Source organism: Halichoeres trimaculatus, unplaced genomic scaffold (assembly GCF_033239565.1).
Source record: "Halichoeres trimaculatus isolate MK-OKI-2021-1 unplaced genomic scaffold, fHalTri1.1 fHalTri1_scaffold_6, whole genome shotgun sequence".
In the NCBI taxonomy this organism is placed as follows: domain Eukaryota; kingdom Metazoa; phylum Chordata; class Actinopteri; order Labriformes; family Labridae; genus Halichoeres; species Halichoeres trimaculatus.
In genome coordinates, this window is record NW_027437184.1 from 15,605,075 (window position 1) to 15,628,434 (window position 23,360).

The 23,360-nt window shown below is 40.5% G+C and overlaps 1 protein-coding gene across 1 annotated transcript; it reads right to left on the reverse strand.

Annotated features, from left to right (window-relative positions):
• Positions 1-1,162: 1,162 nt before the first annotated feature.
• Positions 1,163-22,354, reverse strand: gltpd2b (glycolipid transfer protein domain containing 2b). The gene is made up of 5 exons (XM_074671812.1): positions 22,100-22,354; positions 5,983-6,149; positions 4,115-4,173; positions 3,772-3,950; positions 1,163-2,357 (listed from the first exon to the last, which is right to left on the reverse strand). Exons 1-5 carry the CDS (start codon positions 22,321-22,323, stop codon positions 1,739-1,741), a joined length of 1,248 nt encoding a protein of 415 aa, XP_074527913.1. The 5' UTR covers positions 22,324-22,354; the 3' UTR covers positions 1,163-1,738.
• Between the last annotated feature and the right edge of the window lie 1,006 nt (positions 22,355-23,360).

Below are 23,360 nucleotides of genomic sequence, written 5' to 3' on the forward strand. Positions count from 1 at the left end.
TTTATAAGCAATCAAAAAGTAGTCATAACCAGCCCCGCCTTCTGTTGAGACAGAAAAAGAAACCAGCCGGTGTCAAAAGTAGCATCAAGTGGATGTAATCTATTGTAATCCCATTCACCGTAATCCTCCTGCAGTCCCAGTGAGCAGCAGCCTTATCCTGTGTGGTAACACTTTGTGTAGGAACATGCAGGAGGTGAACCCCTAGAAAACAGACACAATGTGATGTGTTTATACAGTCTTGCAACTATACACCGTAACCTCTCTTGCTTTATGGTCACAAGGAAGTGTGTGCTTGGTGGAAATACCACATGTACCACGTCATCCTCCTACACACACCACAGGTCAAAGGTCACAGATTGAAGTCCTCTTTACATCCCAGCACTACTCACAGAAGTTGGTCATAATAAAAACTGACCAAGCCTTGGAAATATGGGGATCCCCCCCCTATTGGGAGTGGTTTTAATACAGTCTGCCACCAACAGCTTGATAAGATTAGAGGCAAAGTGGACTTCCGTTTTCTGACCTTCAACCAGGTCCTGTCTCCAGTTGGCTCCAAGGCTTCAGGCTCTATCCTTATCTCTCCTTTCCTCACAGCCTCCTCCTCAGAAAGAGAGAGAAGGGGGGGCAGGAAAAGAGAGAAAGCTAGGATTACGTAGCATTAGAGGTATTTGTGGGTTGAAAATAGTCTGATCAAGAGTAGCTCTGGTGTCCTATTCTTACATACACTACTCTCTGTATTGCGCACAGATTTTATTATCACGGCCCAGTCTTCTTTTGACTTAGCCTTAATATTTAATACATATTTTATACATGTTCATATTTTCATATTTCAAAGATTGGTAACTAAATATGATAAGAGTTTCTCCATTTGGATTCAAACGCCAGTTATTTACAATATATCTCTGTAAAAGCCTCAGACAGAGTAGATTTTATTAACCATTGTATAACGAGAGTAAGAGCACTGGAACCTCTGCTGGTTGCTGAATAGCATTACACAACAACTTTAACAGTCAAAGTTATGATGCATCTGAACCAGACTTAGTTAGAAAAAAGACAACTGCATTTTTCATCACTTTTCCTCATATATTTAATCATTTTGAGCATGGTACAAAAATGTATAAGACTCCACATTCCCACCATGGTCAGTTTGATGCACCAGCTTTGTGTCACATGTTGATCTGTTGGTGTGATACAGGATTGATTGGTCCCAGATTTTAAGGCTAAAAAGGCATCTAGACCTAGCCAGATAAGAGGTAGTATACTAAATCATGTCAAATATGATTAAAAAAAAAAGAGAATAATTCACATAAAATTATGAATGTAAAACAAATTAAGAGGCACAAAAACACAAAATATATCATTTGATGCAATCAAGAACATTACAAGCATTATCTTTGTTGTTTTTTGTATGTGGTGTCCACCAACTTAAATAATTCACAGTCTGTGTTCAGTTCAGACCACCAGCTGCCTTCCTAATGCCTCTCACACTTACAGCAGAAGTTGAGACATCATGAGGAATGACTTAATACTGAAAGCAAACTTTTAGTATGGATTGATTGTTAACAGCACTTTGGTTAGAAGGAAATGTATGGCACAAGAACATTTTGCTGCTCTGCTTGATAGCTTTAAATTTTAGGTAGTGAGGCATTTCTGTGCCAAGCCCTGTGTCCAATGAGGACAGTGCAAAACATGGTACAATACAGAGCCATTGGTCCTGTCTAGTCCAGAGTCATCTTTCTTATGGCAAGTCCAGCATGCCATTTTCCTCCAGGGCTTTTTGCGTCCTGTTGTAAACTTCCCCAGTGGCCTTGACCACTTTGTTTAGCACCACACTCAGCTCATCCTGGTTCTGCACACACACCAGTCTGAAGAAGAAGCCCCGCTCAGGCAGGGCAATAAAGGCCAGCTCAGCAGCCCTACGGACCACCCAGGTATGGTGGAGTGCAAGAGTACTCTGGTAGGCCTCACGACACAACTCTGAGGGACTCCTGAGCCGCCCGGCCACCGGTGTCTCAGCCAGCTTCTCCAGAAAAAGCTTTAGCCACAGCAGAGCTCGATGCAGGCGCAGGAGAGTCCGACACCCAGAGTCTGTCTGATGGTGGAAGTCCACTACGCCTTGGCTCAGCTCTGTTGAGATCATGGAGCGCACAGAGTGGTAGGCACCAGGCAGCTCCGAGGCCTCTGGGTCAGTCTCAGCCCCTGCCTTAGTGCTCACGGCGTTTATTGAGTTTGCATCTGGAGCCAGCTCTGCTTCAGGGCTCTCTCCAGCCAGCACAGCTAGTTGACGGATTATGGAGGTCTTAGATTGTATTTCCTTTGATATCAGTCCGACCATTGGGCCAAGAGCGTTCATAAACCTAGAAAAAATGGGTAAAGTAAGTGAAAAAAAATTAGTCTTATGTTTGTTTCCAGAAACTCAAATGTAAAAAAAAAAAAGCTTAAAAAAGCAATAAGAATAGGATGACTGTCTGAGCTACACTGTAAAAAGCATGCAAAGCTTGTAACATGGAAAAATAAAAAAGAAAACATCAACAAACTGAGAATTTCTAATATCACGCCTAAAATTCATCAGGAGCTCTTTACACATTAATGAAAATGAGAGCAAGTCGATCATATTTGACCAAAAGGGGCAAACTGGAAAGTAAGAGGGAAATATTGAAGCATGATTGTGGCTCTGTAAGTAAAGGTGAGAATCTTTCAATGTAGCTGATCCAGTGAAGAGGAGTACTGAGATATTTGTTTAACCTGGTACAGAGTCTTACTGGAGGACTTTTTAGCCTATCAAGAGCTGATATGCAACATAAAGGAAAGGGTGCATGGGTAGGTATTTAAGGTTTAGCTATTGAAACTACAGACCTCTGTTTGCTAATGTTCCTTCAGCAGAATAACATAATCTGAAAAGCTGCTTAATGTTGCTGTTGCATGACAACAGTTGATTTCGTATTACACCCTTTTGCTGTGTATCCAGCAGAACTAACATGGTCTCAGAAGTCGCCAAGTACTTTATACACTGCAAAAAACTGAAATTTTATCAAGTGTTTTTGTTTTAGTTTCAGTAGAAAATGTCTTTTTAGACTTAAAATGAGTCCAGAAAAATGTCTTGTTTTAAGTTAATTAAAGATGAAAATGGGGCCTGAGTTGCTTGTAACAAGTAAAAATAAAAAAATCTGCCTTTGGAACAAGGGAAAAGTTACTTCTATTAAGACATTATTCTAGTTTCAAGCAAAATTTCCAATTTCCAATTTTTTCTTGTTCCATCGGCAGGTTTGTTACAAGCACTTAGGACCTTATTTTTGTTTTTAAATAACTTGAAAAAAGACTTTTTTCTGGACTGATAAGTTGAATGTGGCTCATGTCAAGTTTAAAAACACAATTTTTACTTGAAATAAGGGAAATCACTTAGTAAGATTTCAGTTTTTTGCAGTGTAGCCTCCGTGCAGTTCAGGAACAACGACGACCTGAAAGATGCTTGTGATAATAAAAATTAAAGGAATGCTATGTGACTGTCATGTGGATGATGTGTTTTTTATATTTCTTATGGTCTGTCCCAGGGCAGAAAAAAGGTAATAATAGTAGGGTTAGTAAAAGTGTCCAATAGAGATGGTGAACCTTCTTCCACCTGATGTAATGTCATGCCCGCAATACCAACCCAGCCATAGAAGAAAACTGCACTGAGTGAATCACCAAATCCAAATCATGCAATAAATGACTTCATTGTTTCCAGCAGCTGTAACGCTCTCAGAACACTCCTGTGTTATCTGATGATATTACCTCACAAGTTCATCCCAGCTGGATAGATACGGCTGCAGGAGCACGTCAGAGCTGTCGGCTGGTGCAGCCAGCAGGTGGGAGAGCAGCAGAGACACCTGGAAGGTCTGACCAGTACACTCCTGAAGGACCTGCAGGCCATCAGCTCCCTCGGCCCCGCTGCTGTTGTACAGCTGGTGAAGCTGCCAGTGGGGGAGGGGAGGTGTGTGTAAGTTGGGGGGGGTTGTGGACAAAGAAAGAGAGAATGCGGAAGTGATTCACCACATTCAAATTGGCCATCTGCTTCGCAAGACCCTCTAGAGGAAATGTAACAACGTGCTGCTCAGCCATTCGCCTGGGCTCTTACCTTATTCCCTTGATTATAACCTTTTAAACAGGAATCCCAGTGGTAATCCAAACCTCCATCTGAGAAAGACATCAAAATAGAGACAAAAAAAAAATAGTGCTTGTTTTCTGTCTGAAACATGACATTACTTTTCCTTTAACTGTTACTTTAAATCAAACAAAAGGTCATTCAACACAGTAAGGGGGCATTTAACACAAAAAAATAAAATATTTATAGGTTTGCATCTTCATATCAATTATTAACAGTAATGGGTCAATAATGCGTACTGTCTCCGCACATTAGATGTGCTAATACAGCAGTTCCAAATCATTTACATCACCTTTGAGTGGCATTTGGTCAGCATGCCAGCAACATTACTATTTCTTGGCATCAAGTTAAACTCAAGAGCATCATTCCGTTTGTTTTAGCTTAATTTTGGCTAGATACACCTTCAGAGGATTGCCGTGGCTAACTGTGCAGAGATCTTTGCTGCTAAGCTCTTTCATATGAAGAATTAGATGTTAATTATCTATATTTCATCATGACATTCACAAATCATTCATTGATACAAGATAGCTGTCATGTGAAATCTCTCATCTTTAACATGGAAAACTGATTATGAGACAGCTGACTTTATTTGTTTGACTTCCCCCATTAATCCCACTTTGAGCTAATTTCAGCCTGTACTGGAGCAATCGGAGGAATGTGACCATCATGTGCACACTTTTTCCAGTTTCTGACTACAAGTGTCAAATGTGCAAAACACACAAACATAGTAATAGCTGAAGGTAATTTACATTTACATCCATGAAAGAAACAAATAATCTAAGACCTTTTAAGCCTCTTATCACCAACTTTAATTCAGGCCTTCAATTTGAGGTCAGTGTGGGAAATTTGAGGCTTCATTAATTTTCCCAGCATGTAGTGAAGCCAACTGACTGAGGCACAACTGTTTAGTATGTGATCACCAAATATGTCCCCATAGGCTCCTGCATGTTTCTAGATCACCACAGGAAACAGCATCCAGCAAAATCACTAAAAGCTTCAGAGGATGTCCCCTCAGGAGTCACCCAGTTACACATTGCTGATCATAAAATCAGTTTCCAAACTGAAGCCAGATTATACACGTGAGTTACTGTCAGATGATTGGGGAACTAAAATGTCATAGTTCATCAACTGAAACTTGACTTGAAAGTGTGACTCTGGCCTGCTGAGGATGATGAATGACTACGAGGATGAAGCGCTTCTTTGAGCTCAGTTTGAGCTAAACTGCTGCCCTCAGATTGAACTCTGTCCTCAATCTGCTGTGTTAAAATTTAGTCCTAACAAGAGAAAAAAACATTACATCGCCATAATTTGAATGCTGTCACACTGTTAACAGATTTGTTTAAGATTATTATATCTTTGGATTGAAATGGAAAAGAACCATTTATGCAATTATGTGCTCGTACTATAACCCAAAGCAAATAAAACTGTTAATATTTTGGGGTTTGTTTGTTTTTTATCAATAGAGAAAGAATTGTGTTTCTACAAAGTAAACAAGTTTGTAAAAAATGGCTCCAGCATTTGGGGATAATTTATCCTGCATAGTTATTTCTGTCATTTGTTGAGTGGATGAGTCTGAGTGTGTGACCACCATGCTGGACTCTGCTGCCACCATACCATGTGACACATTCCTCATCTGGAGCATGTACCTTCTCAACAAGGAAGGGATTGTATAGATTAATAGTATTACATAGGCACGTAGGAACACACACACACACACACACACACACACACACACACACACACACACACACACACACACACACACACACACACACACACACACAAACACACACACACACTCACACACACACACACGGACAGAGAGGGAGAGTGATACTCACGGAGCCACAGGGAGCCGAGGAACAGCAGCAGGACTAAGATAGCAGCAGCAGCCTTGCTCTTCACACCCATACTGAAGTCCAGCTTTGGGTCTTTCTCTGTTTCTTCTCTTTGTCTCTGTCTTTTCATTCCTCTGAGTCTCACATGAGTCCTGGTCCCCTGGCACAGGCTGTCACCACAGTTGGTAAGTACGGTACCCCTGCCTTTGACCCCCAAGTCCTTCCTCTCATGCTCCTCTTGAATAAAAAGTTCTCCCTGCCATTCTACCTCAGAGACTCTCTGCTAATGTTCAACTCTTTTACAACTACTCCCTACGCTTGTCACTATGTTGTTCCTTTGCCTATTTCCTCCTTCTTTCACTTTCTTTGATTCACGTCTTGCTTCCCTCCTGCCTTTGTGTGTCTCTGATTTAGAAGCAGCCTGTCTCCTGTTGTGTTGCTCAATCTGAGGGTCCAGAGATCAACCGAGTGCAGCTACTGCCTGATAAAGCAAAACCAGTGAAGCTTGTCCGCCAGTAACCTCCTTCCTCCAGATTCATCTTCTAGATATGCGTTATATTTCTGGTCACTCCGAGGAAACACTTGCTCTCCCTCTCCTCTCCTCTCCTCCCACTATACCAACACCCTCCCCTTTCCCTCCCACCCTCTATCACTCATTCACACACACCATTAGGAAAAACACAACGACCGGCAACACACAAAACAGAAGAGGGGATGTTTCTGAAAGCATGTTCTCCTCATGTTAAACAAGAAACAGATGACTCTTCATGTAAACAAATTTATTTTTCCTATCTATCTGTTAAAGACCTGGCAGTTTGGAGTAATTATTTGTATTAACACAACCTCCTTTTTTGTGATTTTCAGTGAATAACAAAGCATGTGCAAGCTTATCCTGCTGCAAAAGCAACATGAATAAAACATCCAAAGAAGAAAAACAGCATTTTAAGCTTACAAGAAATTAAGAGACACATTCCTTTCTGTAGTTCTTTCATAAAAGTTCATTTATAACATTTTGAACACATCAGTTTTGTTTATAATTTGATGATTTTATTTGATAGCTAGGGTCTAAAGTCCAAGACGTGTCAGAAACCATGATTAACACATGCAGGGTGTTCCTGTGATAATCACTATCAGGGGGTAACCCTATGATTGGTCACTATCGCCGGGCTTGCTGCTGCTGCCAAACAGAGGGGGAGGTGAGCAGACATTGAACTGAACGCTCAAGCTGAACCACATGTGTGCTCGTGAAGGGGAGGGGGGTTAACAATAGTATTTTGTGGCAGAGCAGAGGAGCGCGAAACCACTGAAAGCAGTCACAGCAATGTCTTAGCTGGGAGGGGCCGATCATGGGGCTCTTACTCTGTGCACTTGAATGGATGATCCCAGCTGAAACAGGCTACAACTGACATGGGGAGGGACTGAATCCTTGAGGAAACATGTGACCCCTCATGAGGACTTGAACTGATTGACTCCACACAGCTGCTGCCCTTTTGCTGAATGTTACAGAAAAACATCCATCTTTAAATGGATGTAGTTGTGAAAAAGTGTGTGGTGAAATAAGAAGCAGCTGATATACATTTGCTCTGGCTGACTCAAACACTTGGTATGCGTTCACACTGTAAGGCTGTGTTTATATATGGAGGTTCAGTAGAGCAGGAGAGAGGTATTTTGTCACTGTCGGATACCACCACACCAGATTTTCCAGCAGGAGAGTAAAAAACATTGAACTGCAGCACAAGGATTAGAATTGCAAGAGTTGCAGTTTGCAGTTTGGGTTTTCATCAAAATGGGTCTTAATAAAGATGAAATTAAAAAGAGATATCTTCTGAGCTAAAACATGGAAAGACAATAGTGTAGATGTTCAATGACAAATGAGAGAAACAATGTATGATTGATCCTTGTGAGTGGGAGCCCTGGTGGTTTATTGGCTGAGAAACAATACTGTTCTGAATCTTAAATGTTGTATTCATGAAAAATCATAAAAATAACATTTAAATCCCTTAACACAGGTAATCAATGAGCTGAAGTGTAATAAAACTCAAAATGTAGTCATTGCATATTCAATCACAGTGTCACACTCCACTGACCCTGCTATGGTATGAAAGCCCTTACAACCTCAAATGTGGATATATTTTTAACAAGACTTATAGTTGAAATGGCTGAACCTAGACTCGCCTCCATATTTCTTGTTCTACAAGAGTGCTGGGAATACAGAGATGAAAACAACTGAATGAAAAAGTGTTGGATTCAACAGCAGATTGTACAAAAAAGATGGCTCGCACAACTGCACCCTGTAGTGATGCCAAAATGTTTGGCGCTCCTCATGCTGACTGCTTGCATTATGGGTCAAAAATCCCACCTTCTCCAGGTTAACAAATGAAATGTGTCCAAATTTTTGCTTTTTTCTGAGAACTGCGAGTTAACCCTTTAACTTACTGCTTAACTATTTGGTGGAGCATTTTTCGTCCCTATACCTCATTGAAAATATGATGAAATGAGTAAAACCTGATTGGGTCATCTCTGCTGCTTGAAATAATTTTTCTGATATTTTTTTTGTTTCTGATCTTAGTGCCCCAACAACAAAACAGTTTTTTTAAAGGTCCCATGTTATGCAAAAATCACTTTATTAAGTCTTTTAGTGAAATTTGTAGGTCTTTGGTCTTTGTGATATTTAATGACAAAACCTGTATTTAGTAGTGCTTGTGAATGTAAGATCCTGACCTAAAATGAGCTGTTTGGATTTTGGGGATCTGCCAACGTCAGTGATTCCCTTTTTTGACCAATCAGGAGCAAGTCTGACCTGATTGGTCCACCAGAGCAGATACCCCGAACCCCCTCCCCGCTGCTGCTTTAGCAGCCATCACTGCTTTGTTTTTGGCTGTAAACAGCCACATATTTCCATGCACAAGCTTCCCATCTCCGAAGAAGACAAGACTAAGTGGCTAGAGTTCATTTATGAGGGAAATGTGCCAGCTACACTCAGTAAAACTGTGCATGTGTGTGCTAGTCACTACACGGCCGACTGCTTTTCCAACTATGGACAGTACAACAGAGGGCTAGCCAATAGACTGGTCCTGAATCCAGGCGCATTACCAACCATCCACCAACAAACCTCGGACCCTGGAAATGTGAGTATTTTAAATGCTGTGTGCTGTGGAGCAGATGTAAGAGCTTTTCCTCAGTGTCCCCCCTGTCTCTGTGTTAGCTTCAGGATGCTAACTTTAGCTGTGGGTGGCCTGTTGTTTTAGCCTGTAATGTTACGGTAAAGGAGCTTCGCTGTTTTCTAAACATTGTGCACTCGGAGCTCGTAGCGCTGCTCTCAGTGACGCGGAAGAGCGGGGCGGTATCAGCAGTGGCTCATTTACATATGAAGGCCACGCCCACTAAATCAGACCTTCCTGAACAGAGGGGCTATGAGAGCCTGGAAAGAATGCTGCTGTGCTTGATTTATTGGCTTTTTGAACCAAAACATGTCACTACCATTTCATGAAGACATTAATGATCCTTATTAAACTGCAGAAAAGGAGCAAAATATGGGACCTTTAAGAAACACACTTTGGACACGTTGGACACATTCAACTTAAACAAACTGCTTTTTTTGGGGGTGCTGAGGTGACAAACGGTGTATGTCTTGGCTACTGTAAAAACCTTAATCTTCTTTAATTTTTCAACATTTATGGTTTTTGTTGTTCTATGAAAAAAATCAACCATTACAGTTCTAAAAACTAATAAGTGTCATTATAAATGTTGTATCAGGCATATTTGCATGTATGTTTTCATATGGCAAATATTTATGCTTATATCAATGACAGACTCAATTAGGAAAAAATTCAGAAAATTCCCTGAAAAATGATTATGCCATTTAAAAATATGTCCCTAGACGTGTTAGATTTTTCACTACTTTTTATCACAACACGGGGACATAAAAGAGTGTTGCCCATAGTTACAAACAGTCAATAGATTCACTCAAGTATGACCAGTCTTGACCAAACTTAGATAGTATTTTATCCAAGATATGCCTCCACAAAGAAGTCGCCGTCAGACTGATCAGTTTGTGGGACAGTTGTTTGGCTATGCTTAAAAAAGGACGTTGTTTTGCTACACTATCCTTCAACTCCTCTTGGTGAACTACAGGATTTAGCCCCTCTACTGCCCCTGAGCCTGAGTGTGAGACACATAATCTGCCTTCTGGAGGCTCCCGTTACCTTAAAGAAGCTCATCTCTATTTCCCTAAATATATTTTTAGAAGTCCATCACATACTGAGCAACTCACATGATGCATTCCAAAAATTAGTGTGTTGCCCTTGTCACCACAAAGTCACACTACTTATATTTCTCATGTTGCTAACGTGGATCGCAAACTTAGTTTTTGTGTGTGAACTATGACGTCTAGAGGGTCTGACTTAAACCTTATGAACTTGCCAGTTGATCCATTTCTGTCAGACTAAGTTTACGTTCAGGTTCAATTACAAGTTGTGTTTCTCAGTGTGTCCAAGATTTCTGAGTATGTCAGCCTCCAGCCCCCTCATCCCATCATGATCTGCACACACTCTTACTCTGCTAGAGCCCTGCACTGAACTAGTGTGTGTATAAATACTATGGGCACATTGCAAGGGGCTGCAGGCCTGAGCAGGCTGTCACCTGTTCACCTTGCAATACCCAATGGTGGCTATACCTCTCAGTTTTCTCACAAACACACACAGCAACATATCTACATCACTGTGCAAAACTCACAATGTTGTTTTTCCAACATCTACAGTTATTAAAATATAAATACTCAAAGTAAAATGTTCATATCAGTTTAAAGGAGGATAGCCAGGGGAGATGAAGTAAACTGAAATAAACAGCATGTGTTTTTTCCCTCTTTATGTTCTTCCAAAGACAAACCCTGATGAGCTATTAGTGGCCTCAGCTCACAGATAGTTAGGGTCTAATGGTCGTGATGATGGTTATTGTGGGTGACCAAAGTGTGGCTTGAAGTCCTGGTTTAGTGCCTCTCAGCTGCTGTGTAATCTGAGCCAGGGACAGCGACAGCCGTGGTGGGCGACAGCCAGGGTGTTGGGTGGCGTGGGATTAAGGGCTCTTCCTCTCGGTCTTTACTCTTGCTCTCTCAAACTTGATATTTAAATATAGAGCAGTGCTGGACTGGAAGAGGTCCTGGGACATGATGGCAGCATGCAATTTTCTGACATTTTTTGGAATTGTAACAGTTCTCGGGACTTTAATGGTTCAGGGTAAGTGGTGCATGTTTGGCACATCCTCAGTAGCTAAGTGGTTGCCCTCTTATTTGTCAAAACTGTCTGTCTGCTGTAGGCAGGAAATCAGTGTTTAAAGAGGCAGCCACTTCTTTAACAATAACTATGTTGGTTAGCTGAGAAAATGGTCTGTCCAAAACTTGTTTAAAAATACACTCATATTGTTGTTAGCTAGCTGTTTGTAAACTTTAAACAGTTTTATGAGCATGATAATTTGTCTTTCTTGTTAATAACATACCTCTTTTAAATATATATATCCATATACCTTGTAACATACACAAATGTTGACTAAATTCATCTGCAATATTTAGCGTGTCTCATTGAGCATGCACTTCATTCCGTTATAGGAGCTGTTACAAGTTATTTAGCACAGTCATCACTGCTTTGTCATGAGAGCAGCAGAGGGTTAAAATGTTTGAAGCTGCTGTGGTTGGCATTGATGCATTTTTGCAACAGCAGGAATGGCTGCTCATGCAGTGGAAGAAGAAGATAGAACAGGATCAATGTACAATTAAAAAGAATACCTGCAGACATTAGAGTGTGAAAAAGAGAGATTTTCTGAGGCATCAGAACATCGTCTTCCATCCAGCAACCCCATCCACATATGACCCTAAACTACAGATTAGTTATCAAAACTACAAGTTTTATTCTAAAAAATCAATAAGATCATTGTTAGGCTTTCCATGTTTAGCTGCGTCCTCGGCATCTTACAGATCAAAATAAAACAGTACTTTGAAGACAGCATTACGTACAGTCTTGAAGAAAGTTTTTAAACAAATCCTTCACTATTAAACCAGCGAGAGTAAGCCACAGTAATATGACTGAGGCTGGCTCCATCCTACAACCTGAAACAGTTAAATAATAGTTTTCTTATTCAGTTTTGTTTTGAATGTATGTCATCTATATCAAAGTGTGTTTACTTTTTTTTAATGCAGTTCATCTGATACCTGTCACCATCACTTCAATCAGGGAACCTAACTCTTGCACTGTAAATCTCAGGTGCTTCCTGCTCTTTGTTTAAAGATGTTTGTCTGCACCAGAACACAAAGTTATCAGGTTGAATTTAGTACTTAACTACCTTTGACCTGTGAAACTGTGATTTTAACAACTGACAGCCTCCTTACTGTTAAGATTAATGCAGCTCTAAACTCTCCTTGTGAACATATAAGTGGATGCTACATTAAAGGTCCCATTTTGTGCAAAATTCACTTCAGACTGGTTTTGTAACAGCAATATGCGTCCCCAGCCTGTCTACAAACACCCCCGAAATGAGAAAACTCCATTTTCTCCTTCTCTTGCTTGCTCCAGACAAAGCTTGCTTTCAGGACATGTGCACTGAGATCTGCCCTGCATGACATCATGCAGGGCAAAAGTAAAAAAGTAACTCCTCCAGGCCTGCCCCTTGTACTGCCCCTTCTGTGCAGTGCGTTTTTCACCTTGGCTGCTCGGCTGCTTCGGTAAAATAAACATGATGAAGGTACGAGCAAAGCACGGCAGTTGCTCTGTTTCTCTTTTTTTTAACTCCACCATCTGAGATTTTGAAGACGCGGTGGAATTAATTTTAATTTTGATGGAGATGCACCCACAACAACTCCTACAATGATGTATGTGTGTGCTCACCATTTCACTTCGGACTGCTTTCTCAACAAGGGCCAGTACAAAGCAAGATTCGCCAAGAACCTGAAGCTGAAGCATGGATCTGTACCAACTGTCCAACTGCTCTACCTAGCACGATAGCCTGATGAATGTGGTTTTAGCATGGCAGCTAACATAAGTTACGGTTTGTAACTTAGTTTCCTTACACTACATTAACACACATGAGTAAATAATATCAGGGGAGATTAAAGAGAAGATATATGGACATATATGTCACGTGAAGCTAGCTTTATTTACATAATGTTATCTTTTGTTTGGACGGATGTGACCACTTGTTGTGGTAGCCCCTGGCAGAGCTAACGCACTCTCAGCTGTTACACTAAGACCACAGTCACCACTAATGTGTGTGTTACTGCTGCAGTTTAGTTTGCTTGATAGATGTCCCTCGTGTTACTGTCTCGAAAAACTAACAGTCCAGGCTGCACACAGTTCTTTCTGCTCAGTATGGTCATATAACTCTGGTTAGCACAAAGCTGCTAAGGTTAGCTTTATTAACCTGATGGTAACTGCAGTAGTTACTAACCACTCAGAAACGTCCTGCGTTTGTATTTCTTCAGACGCCTCTCCTTCTGGGTCAGACTCTGGATCAAACTGGTATGACTGGGTGCTTCTATGAGCCATATCTACGCACTCTGTGTAAACACTGCAGCATGTTACCGGAGCGAAAGCCACGCCCTCGTCCACAGAGATTGTGAAGGAGGCGCGGACAGGGCAGCTCATTATCATTTAGAGCTACGCCCACAGAAACAGCTTGTTCTCAGGAGAGGGGATCTACAGAGTGGCTGAAGTCCAGGAAATAACTGGATTTTGAGGCAAAAAACTTTAACTTGACTGTCCTGGGGACCTCTGAGACCTACTTGAACTTGTTGAAAAGTTGCATAATATGGGACCTTTAAAGCATATCTCAACGTATGTGGCCATAGAACAGGAGTTTTAGAAACTGTGGAAGATTACAGGACCACATAAATAAAGGGGGATAATAGGGTGAAATTACAAGACAGGAGTACAGGATTAAAAAATGTGAGACTAATGACAAATTTTGGAGTGTTAGCAGTAAGTTTTACAACAAGTTGTGGTCTTCTTGAGTTCATTCTCCTGGCAGGACATAATAACTTTACAACCCTGAATTAACATGGAATAATCTTCATATTGTTGTAATGGAATAGCTCAAATTTGCAAACAGTATTTTATTGCTTGACTGGCGCCACCACAGCATACAACATTGATAAGAGAGCACACTGTAATAATATTGAAGGGACTGTGAGGACTTTCTTTGTGATCTTGGAAAAGTCTCCCTTCTAGGTACATGCCAGATCATAAACCATCATTTACAATGAGAAAATGAAATTATCAGCACCAATATAGGTTATTTCTAAATGCTATTTCTCAGCTTCCCTCTCAGGATGGACAGGACTAGATAAATGTATGGCATATCAAAGTGTACATAACAACACCACGCCAGCTGACAAATTTTAAAAGTAAGAAGGGAGATCTGTGTTTTTCTCTGCTGGGAATGATTTTTTGGATTAATTTGGTTGGGATGGTGGACACCAGAGCCTAAGTGTCAGGCAGAAAAAGGACAGAAGAGCGGAAGAAGGCTCAACAGGAGAGTGTTAGAGCACAAGCTAAAGGCAAAAATACAAGCGAAAGGCTAAAATGCAGGCTAAAGGCTAAAACACAAGCGAAAGGCTAAAATGCTGGCTAAAGGCAAAAACATGGGCTAAACTGCAAAAGTTATTCTGCAGTGGTCTGTTCAAACTTAAGATTCTATCAATAAAATGAAGAGTGAGGTTGTGTTTGCTCTTCTTGGTAGACAAGCACTAGCAGGACGTAACCAAAATTCACTAACTTAATACGTTACGGCTATGTCTCAGAGCACCAGGCTGTGTGTAGCGCAAAATATCTAGCCGGCTACCAAACTACAGTACAAACTGACAAAGTTTGCATGTTGTCACATTTCAAACCTTAGTGCTACATAAATGTTGATAAATATATTACCTTGTTGTGATGTATCTGGTAAAAAGTTGTCTTGACCAAAGAAAAGTAGTTTTAGAAAGAAGATCCAATCTGTGTTCATTTGCTTCTAAACAAACAAGCCTGTTGACTCATGTCAACAGTGTGCATGTGACTCTGGACCAAAGGTGCCACTGCAATCCACTTCAAACAGAGAGTTCTCACAGTCCCTTTAAGATCTTCTACATAAAAACTTGAGGGGAAATTGAGTCGAATTTTTTTGCCAGCATAAACTTACTGCATCGGAATCAAATCAAACTATACAGAGATGTGATTCAATGTACGGTGTTGACAGTTCTGTTTGTTGTTTAGCTTTCATTTAGAACTGAGGTCAACAGAAAATGATGTGGTAAACTGTACAAAGGACAAAGTCAGCTAGGGTGAGCTTGGCTTTTTTTTAACTCAGTCAGCAGTGATGTTGAAATGTTTACCTTCATGGTTATGTTGTCCCGACCCTTTGCTGCCTGCTTCTTTGTGACCTCAAATTATCAGGTCAACTGAGTGACAAAATTTGAACAACAAGTCTGACCTACAGTCTCCCAATGCAAGATTCGAGATAACCAACCAATTTCAAGCTTTTCATGCATCCTTCTCCTATAAGTGCTCTGAGAGAAATGGTAAGGAAAAAGCATAGACACCATACATACTGTACTTTGTATCAACATACACTAAAGCAGATCCACATGAGAAGGCTGATCACACTGCATGGTAAATAAAACAGCATGCAGTAAAAGCTTGAGCATTGATTCTGAAGTCAGTGTTTCTCAGTGTAGAGTCCCTTTTTTGTGCTCATAAAAATACACTAAACATGCAAACACAACATCAATATCTGTCGTTTTGATTATATATGTACATGCTCAGAGACTACTGGACTCCTGTGTGATATTTAAAACACTAATACTTAAAGAGGAGGCAACGCCCCTGCAGTGGTGAAAACACAATAAAATGTCTTTCATGGTTTCATCCTGTGAACAAATCATGTTGATGGGGAACTCCAGTGGAGAAAACCTAAAAACGTGCAGTTGCAGACCAATACAAACATGACAAAATGCCCAGTGGAGTGCTGTCTTTGTGAACAGAGCATCCTGACGTGGACTCTGATTAACAAAGCCTAACTACAGGGATATTCTGACCCTGTTAGGTGTGTGATTTCTCATAGTAAATAAAGGTAGGCCATGCTTAACATGCTGTCTGGATTTATAATGTGAGAACATATCCTCTTTGAGAGCTATTTATAGCTTCTAAATATTTTTCTTGTCTTCCTGTTTGGAAGCACTGTCTTTGTTTTCCTCTGTGTTGACATTGGAGAAGGTGCTGAGTCTGTTTACAAACTCAGAGACACTGGCCTTGTGGGATACCACAGCAAAGCTGCATTTAGACAAAACTCAAAAAGCAGATCCATTTCATACTGCTTTCTCACATTACTTGGTCTTTATACATTTTCACAATCATGGGTCACATTTGAGTGTAATATTTGATATGATTATTAATTTGCAGCTGTTGGACCCTTGGGAAGTGAGACATTTCAACACAATAACTTTATTGTCTACACAGATTGTTTAATGGCAGAACTATTCTAACAGCTCCAGTGATGTGACACTTGTGTCCACAACTGAACCAGGAAGACCTGGGCCAGAATTGATCATAGGGGTTGACATCTTTATTGCTCTGCTGTATCTGTTACTGTCACCATTTTCTCTCAGAATGATATTGATGATCATTGTAGATGACCTGAGTGTGACTCAAAGTCCTGGTGTAGTGTTACCCAGTTGCTGTGTAACCTGAGCTGTGGATGGTGGCACTTGGCAGGGAAGGGGCTCAACGTCTGAAATAACCTCCACCTTTCTCCCTCTCATAAAGCCTTTCGAAGATTATGCTAAAATAAGAAAAGCTTTGGAGCACAGCATGAGACAAAAAAAATCAAAATAATGTAAACCCAATGCTATGAAGTCACAAAGGTTTTTTTTTGTTGTTGTTTATATAGGATGAAGTTATGAAGCTGATAATGGTTTATTATGTTGGGTAATTCTTAGAGAATAGAGAACAGCTTAAGTGCACAAATGTTCCCTGAACAAATGGGTCTTCAGACATCTCTTGAAGGTAGAAAGTGACTCTGCGGATAGTAGAGAGTTAGGTCATTCATTCCACCATTTGGGTACAACAGAGGAGAAGAGTCTGGCTAGAGATTTAGAGCTGAGCTGGGATGGGAGCACCAGGCTTCTTTCACTAGCAGATCGTATTGGGCGAGAAGGAGTGTAGACCTGGATGAGGGACTCCAGGTAGGCAGGAGCCGTTCTTTTCAATGCCATAAGAAGAGCTTTGAATTTGATTTGAGCTGCCAATGGAAGCCAGTGAGGAGAGATTAACATGATGATGTGCTGTTTTGGGCTGGTTAAAGACCAGACATGCTGTTGCATTCTGGATCATCTGCAGAGGTTTAAATGTGCACATAAGGAGGCCTGCTAGGAGGGAGTTGCAGTAGTCGATGCAAGAAATCACAGAGCTTGCGCCAGAAGCTCCGTGGCCTGTTGTGTCAGGTAAGGTCTGATCCTCCTGATGTTACAGAGGTCATATCGACAAAATCGAGCACAAAATTGAGGCCACATGAACCTTAAAGGACAGCTGGTCATCAATCATGACACCCAGATTTCTGGCAGAGTTTGTGGGCACAAGTCGACTGGAATCAAACAGGACACTGACATGTCGTTGAACCAAAGGACATCCTGGAAGGACAACGAGATTGGGATCTCATTGTGTGATTGTGATTATTTCCTCCTAAAATTTATGTAGGGAGTTACTGTAAAGGAGCAATGGCTATTTTGTAATCCTGATCAAAATGTGCCACTGTGAACATTTGATAGCACTGATATGCACATTTTTAGGTAATCCAAACAAAACGTTGTTCACCAACTTTTAGGTGACTGTACAAATAAGTTTTTTGGATTGATTCTTCTTGGGGCTCAAAGTGAGATTTTATAACCTCTCCACAATGTTTCGTCAACAGGTGATGGTTAGAAGATAAAGCTAATCTCCAAGTCCTAAATAGAAGTATGGATAGTAAAGGGCCAAGTGTCTACTTGCCTGTCTAAGATTCATGCTTACGCAGAAAAAAACTTTTTTATTTGGTGAACATTAGCCAATATTGGTGACTTCAGGCTAATGCTAAAACCAGACCAATTAGGGCTGTATTCACAGAACTGTTGGGCCAGGAAAATTTTTTACTGATGATACTTTTTCAACAGTAATATGAAAAACACAATGTAACAGTTACAAAATACAAAAGTTGCATTGTCAGCAAACTGGCAGCTAGTGTTGTAATGTAACCATAGACTGTATAAAATATGGATGTAGGCTCCGCTACATTACTCATCTGTCCCTGATGAAGAATAATGAAGCAAATTGTTGGCAGGGGCCATATCGAATATGACAAGAACAGCCATAGGGTGCCCTTCTGTTAAGTGAGCTGAGCTTTGCCTCTGATTGAGCAAAATTATGATCCTTATATCTTCTAAACTACTGAGTTAGAAAAAACATTCACCCTTGTACAGTGTGCATCAATAGTGAAATTAGGGATTCAGACATAAGCCATCTTTTAACCAGGCTGTAAATATGGACTTTAATACAATAAAAGTCTGTTTATTTTTTGTGGTTTTGGTCTCTCTGCTTAGTCTTCTGCATTGTTCATTTTTCTAAATTGGATGTTGCCCCTTGATTGTAACACAACGATGTTGATTTTAAGATGAAAAAGTTCATCCACTAAAAGTTGTTCAGCTGTAGCTTTAGCTTTAATCCCAAAGGTGTGTTGAGTTGAGTGTGGAGTCAAACTATGAGCTTGAAAAGTATAAAAAAATGGCAAATATAAGAAGAATCTGTCTTGTCATCCTTCAAGAGTAAAATCCAGCCTACTTGGGGCAGTTTGCTCTTCCTTTCAAGTTGGGATCTCTGCACAGCTGAAAAAGAACTTGACAGTAAAAAACCAGAGACATTGATGAACCGGAAAGTCTGAGTCTTGGAACCAAGAACTGAAAAGTCAGGTATAAAACCCTAGAGAAAGGATCAAATTAAAGCAAGATTAAAGTGTATATCTTACCTCCCTGTGGGAACCTGCAAAAGAAATCATAATGGCTGATCAAGCTTTAAACAAAACAACTGAACAACTCAAAGTGGAAAGGGCAATTGCAAAAAGATCACTCTCTCGTCTTGTGAACAGCATTGCAAGGACCTACAAAGAAATGACTGAAGAGGAATTGAAAGACAGTTACAGTAAAATCACAACAGAGGCTGAATGGGTCATGGAGGCAAATGACAATATGGAAGCGGGACTCATTGCAGAGTTGGAGCCAAAGCTGGGCGCACAGGAAGTAGCTGTGCTAACTGAGCAGCAAAAGGCTGAACTGACAAAGACTGCAAATGAGTGTGAGCAGAAAGCAAGGGAAGTCAAAAGCCGAATAAAAAAAACCCTTGTGGTCAAATTTTGAAAACTGGAAAGTAAATATAAGAATACTATAAAGTGTAGTGGTAGCAGCAAAGACTCAGCCATCTTTGTGGACAGCCTGTTGTGCTTAATGCAGTACATTTTATGGAACAAAAACACAAGCTGTGTTGCAAATAAAGAAAATGTATGCTCGGTCTGACCGTATCTGCTAAATGATGATTTAAGTCAATGAAACTTTTAGAAAAGGTTGGCTAACTCCATTGTATGTTTAACTGATTACGTACAGCAGATGTGCAAACTCATACCAATTTTCATCTACCTTCCCCATGCAGTGCAGCCCAATGAGGAGGTACATCTGATCCAAGACTTGTTCAAAAACTACAAGAAAAATGTTCGCCCTGTGGTTAAGCCTGAGGACAAACTGCAAATTCAGATCAAGTTGATCCTCACCAACCTGATCTCTTTGGTGAGAAAAGGATGAAATTTCACTTAAATATTTATTTTCAAAATCCAGCATTCACTGTATGTATAACCCTTCAGAAATTCTGGTTGGAGCTTTAGACATGTGTCCAGCCAATACAGCTCACTGGAGTATGAACTAAGAAGTATTGTTCAAATATTTACACCAGTTTTTCCCTTTTTCCACAGAATGAAAAGGAGGAGACTCTCATGACCAATGTGTGGATTGAGATTGTGAGTTTTCCTTCTGTTGACACCTTTGCTTTTTGTATTGTGCAAATCCAGGACTCTTTGAAATAATGTGTTTTGCCAAGGGGTCTGAGTCCCATTCATCCAGCACTCAGTCGAGTCTGGTTGACTTTCTCTCAAATGTCACCCACAGCAATGGTATGATTATCGCCTTGCCTGGAACATATCTGAGTATTATGGCATTGAGCAAATTCGAGTCCCATACCACTACGTTTGGCTTCCTGATATAGTGCTTGAGAACAAGTAAGACAGTTACAAAACAATTTTTGCAAATCATTTGAGCACAAAGTGCCCTCACACAAAAGATCGAATCCTGGTTTCAAATGTTTTTGTTTTCTATCCCCTATTTCCGTAGCATCGACGGCAAGTTTGATGTGGCTTACTATGCCAATGTACTGATCAGTTACGATGGTGGTATGTACTGGCTGCCACCTGCTATCTACCGCAGCACATGTGCTATTGAGATTACTTACTTTCCATTTGATTATCAGAATTGCACACTTATATTCAGGTGAGGAAAAAATATGTTTTGTTTCAAATAAACAGAGACTATCCACATTGATACAAACATTTATCTGCATTATTTTGTTCCTCCTGCACTGACTCTAGATCTCAGACATACAGCGCCAACGAAGTGGACCTGATCTTAGCTCTAGGAGTTACAGGTGAAGTCATTGAGTGGGTGGATATTGACCCTGAGGCTTTCACAGGTATAGCACACAGACTTCAATACTCTTTATTTAAAACACACACTTCTTCCTGAGCTTATTATATTTTCACACCTTAGAAAATGGCGAGTGGGCCATCGTACATCGTCCAGCCAGGAAGAAAATCAACACAAAGTATTCCCCAGAGGACCTGGAGTATCAGGAGATTATGTTCAATATAATCATCCAAAGAAAGCCCCTTTTCTACATCATCAATATCATCCTGCCTTGCTCCCTCATCTCCTCACTAGTCGTACTGGCCTACTTCCTTCCTGCACAAGGTCTGTAAGCCATGTGTAATTATTACACAGGTCTTTGTTGTTTCACATGGGAAAATATTACTGGAATGTTGTCACACCAAGTTTAAGGGTAGGTTGTGCCTTGGACACAGCATGCCCTTTGAACTAACGATTAAGGTTATTATTTCATAGTTCAAATACAGAAAAAAAGGATTTGTTTTGTAGTTTATCAGTTTTTAAAGGAGCAATTGATGATAAATTGGAATAAATGTTAAAAATAAACTATCATAAAAATTCTTTAAAAAGCATTGCTTTACACAGCAAATTTGATTTGAGAGTGTTTTTAACAAGAATCCGAATGTAAGATCAAATGAATCTATAGTGAAATTTATTTATTTATCGGTAATATATCAACCACGCATTGTTAACTACACATAATTCCTGGGTACAAAGAGTAAGCATGGAAGCAAATAAGAAATCTGATTGTTCATGACTACATGTGCTTTCCTGTTCCCTAAATCTCTGTTGCCCCCTTTCACAGCTGGTGGGCAAAAGCTGACTGTGGCCATCTCTGTCTTGTTGGCTCAGACTGTCTTCCTCTTCCTCATTGCCCAGAAAGTCCCAGAGACCTCTCTCTCTGTGCCTCTCATTGGCAAGTAAGTCAGTGTGTGTGATCTGTGCTGACATCTGCTGGAATTTGTTTGTAACTCACACAGTTTAAGGCATTGCTTTCATTTTACAGATAATTTGGGAGCTTTTTGTGTCTTTAATTAGAGAAGGCATAAGAGAGGGTAGAGAAGGAAACAAGGCGAGGTTGGGGAGTGACATATGGATTGCAACCATGATTTCTAGGCTATACCAGCGCCCAATTTAAGTCCTCTCTTTAACAAAGATCTTCCCTTGCATCTCTCTTAGGTACCTGATCTTTGTCATGAGTGTGACGACTCTCATTGCCACTAATCAAATTGTCGTGCTAAACTTCTCACTACGTAGCCCCAGCACTCATACCATGTCTCACAGTATCAAGCATGTAAGTACATCCTGTGGAAATGTGTTCAGTTAGTCTATTTAAAAGATAATATATGTAAAATTTAAATGTAGACTTACCTGGACTGCTTCCTGTAGTTGTTCCTGGAGATGGTACCTCGCTTTCTAGGCATGTCCCCTCTGGTGGATGACAGTGAAGTGACAACAGAGATGAATGGAGTGAGAGAGCGCCGTCGCAGCTCCTTCGGCCTCATGCAGAGGGCAGAGGAATATGTTTTGAAACAACCTCGCAGTGAAATGATGTTTGACAAACAAAGAGAGAGGCATGTTCTCAAAGGATCCATTGGTAAGATTTCTATTTCTGAAACCAACCACCAGAACCTGACCCGCCTTTGGGCATTCATGAACTCATAAAAACATATCTTAAATTACTTGTCTTAACATGTTAAAGAATGAAAAATCTCTTTACTTCAAATATGATGTTCTTGTGTTATTTTTTTTTTCATCAATTAATCATTCTGCCCAGCAACCTGTTTGTGTAACTGGAGGGAACTATATGTTCTTGAACTCCTCCTTATTTCCTTGTTGACTATCAAAGATGCCTGTGACTGACTCACTGTATTTCTGTTGCGTATAGTGGTCTAACTCTCAGTGTCTCCTTCTAGTGGACAACATAGACGTCAGTAGCACTGCAAACCTCTACAAGAGTTTGGCCCAAGCTGCACCTGAGATAAAGCAGTGTGTGGATGCCTGTAACTTCATTGCTGAGAGCACAAGACAGCAAAATGATACAGGATCTGTGAGTATAACTCAAAGCTGTATCTGCTTAGCCAGCAAGCTTATCATGTCAAGCAATACCTGGACTATGTAGTGTTAGTAACTAATCAGTAATAATTTGGGTCAAACTTGTAGCTCAGTGATCTGATTTATATTCTTTTTTTTTAACGAAGGAAATTGAAAGCTGGGTGCTGATTGGAAAGATGATCGACAAGGTGTGTTTCTGGGCAGCCATCTCCCTCTTCATTATTGGCACGGTGTGGATCTTCCTGACAGGACACTTCAACCGGGTTCCTGACTTTCCATTTCCTGGGGAGAACAAAAAATATTCCAGCGATTAGAGCTTTAATAAATGTGATTTTAACTTTGATCAAACCTTTCCAGGGGCCACTGTGCCTTATGCTTGATGTAAAAGCTGAGGAGCCCCAAACTCTGTTTGAGGACTTAAACTACAGAGGTTTCAAAACATTCAACTGTTTTCATATTCACAGCTTAAACTGTTCTTGGAAGACACGCCAGGCGCCAGAGTAATTTCATTTTAATTTCCAACTTAGGTCAAAGTTTTGCCTAGAATAAGGTCTTTAAATGCATACATTGGAAGGTC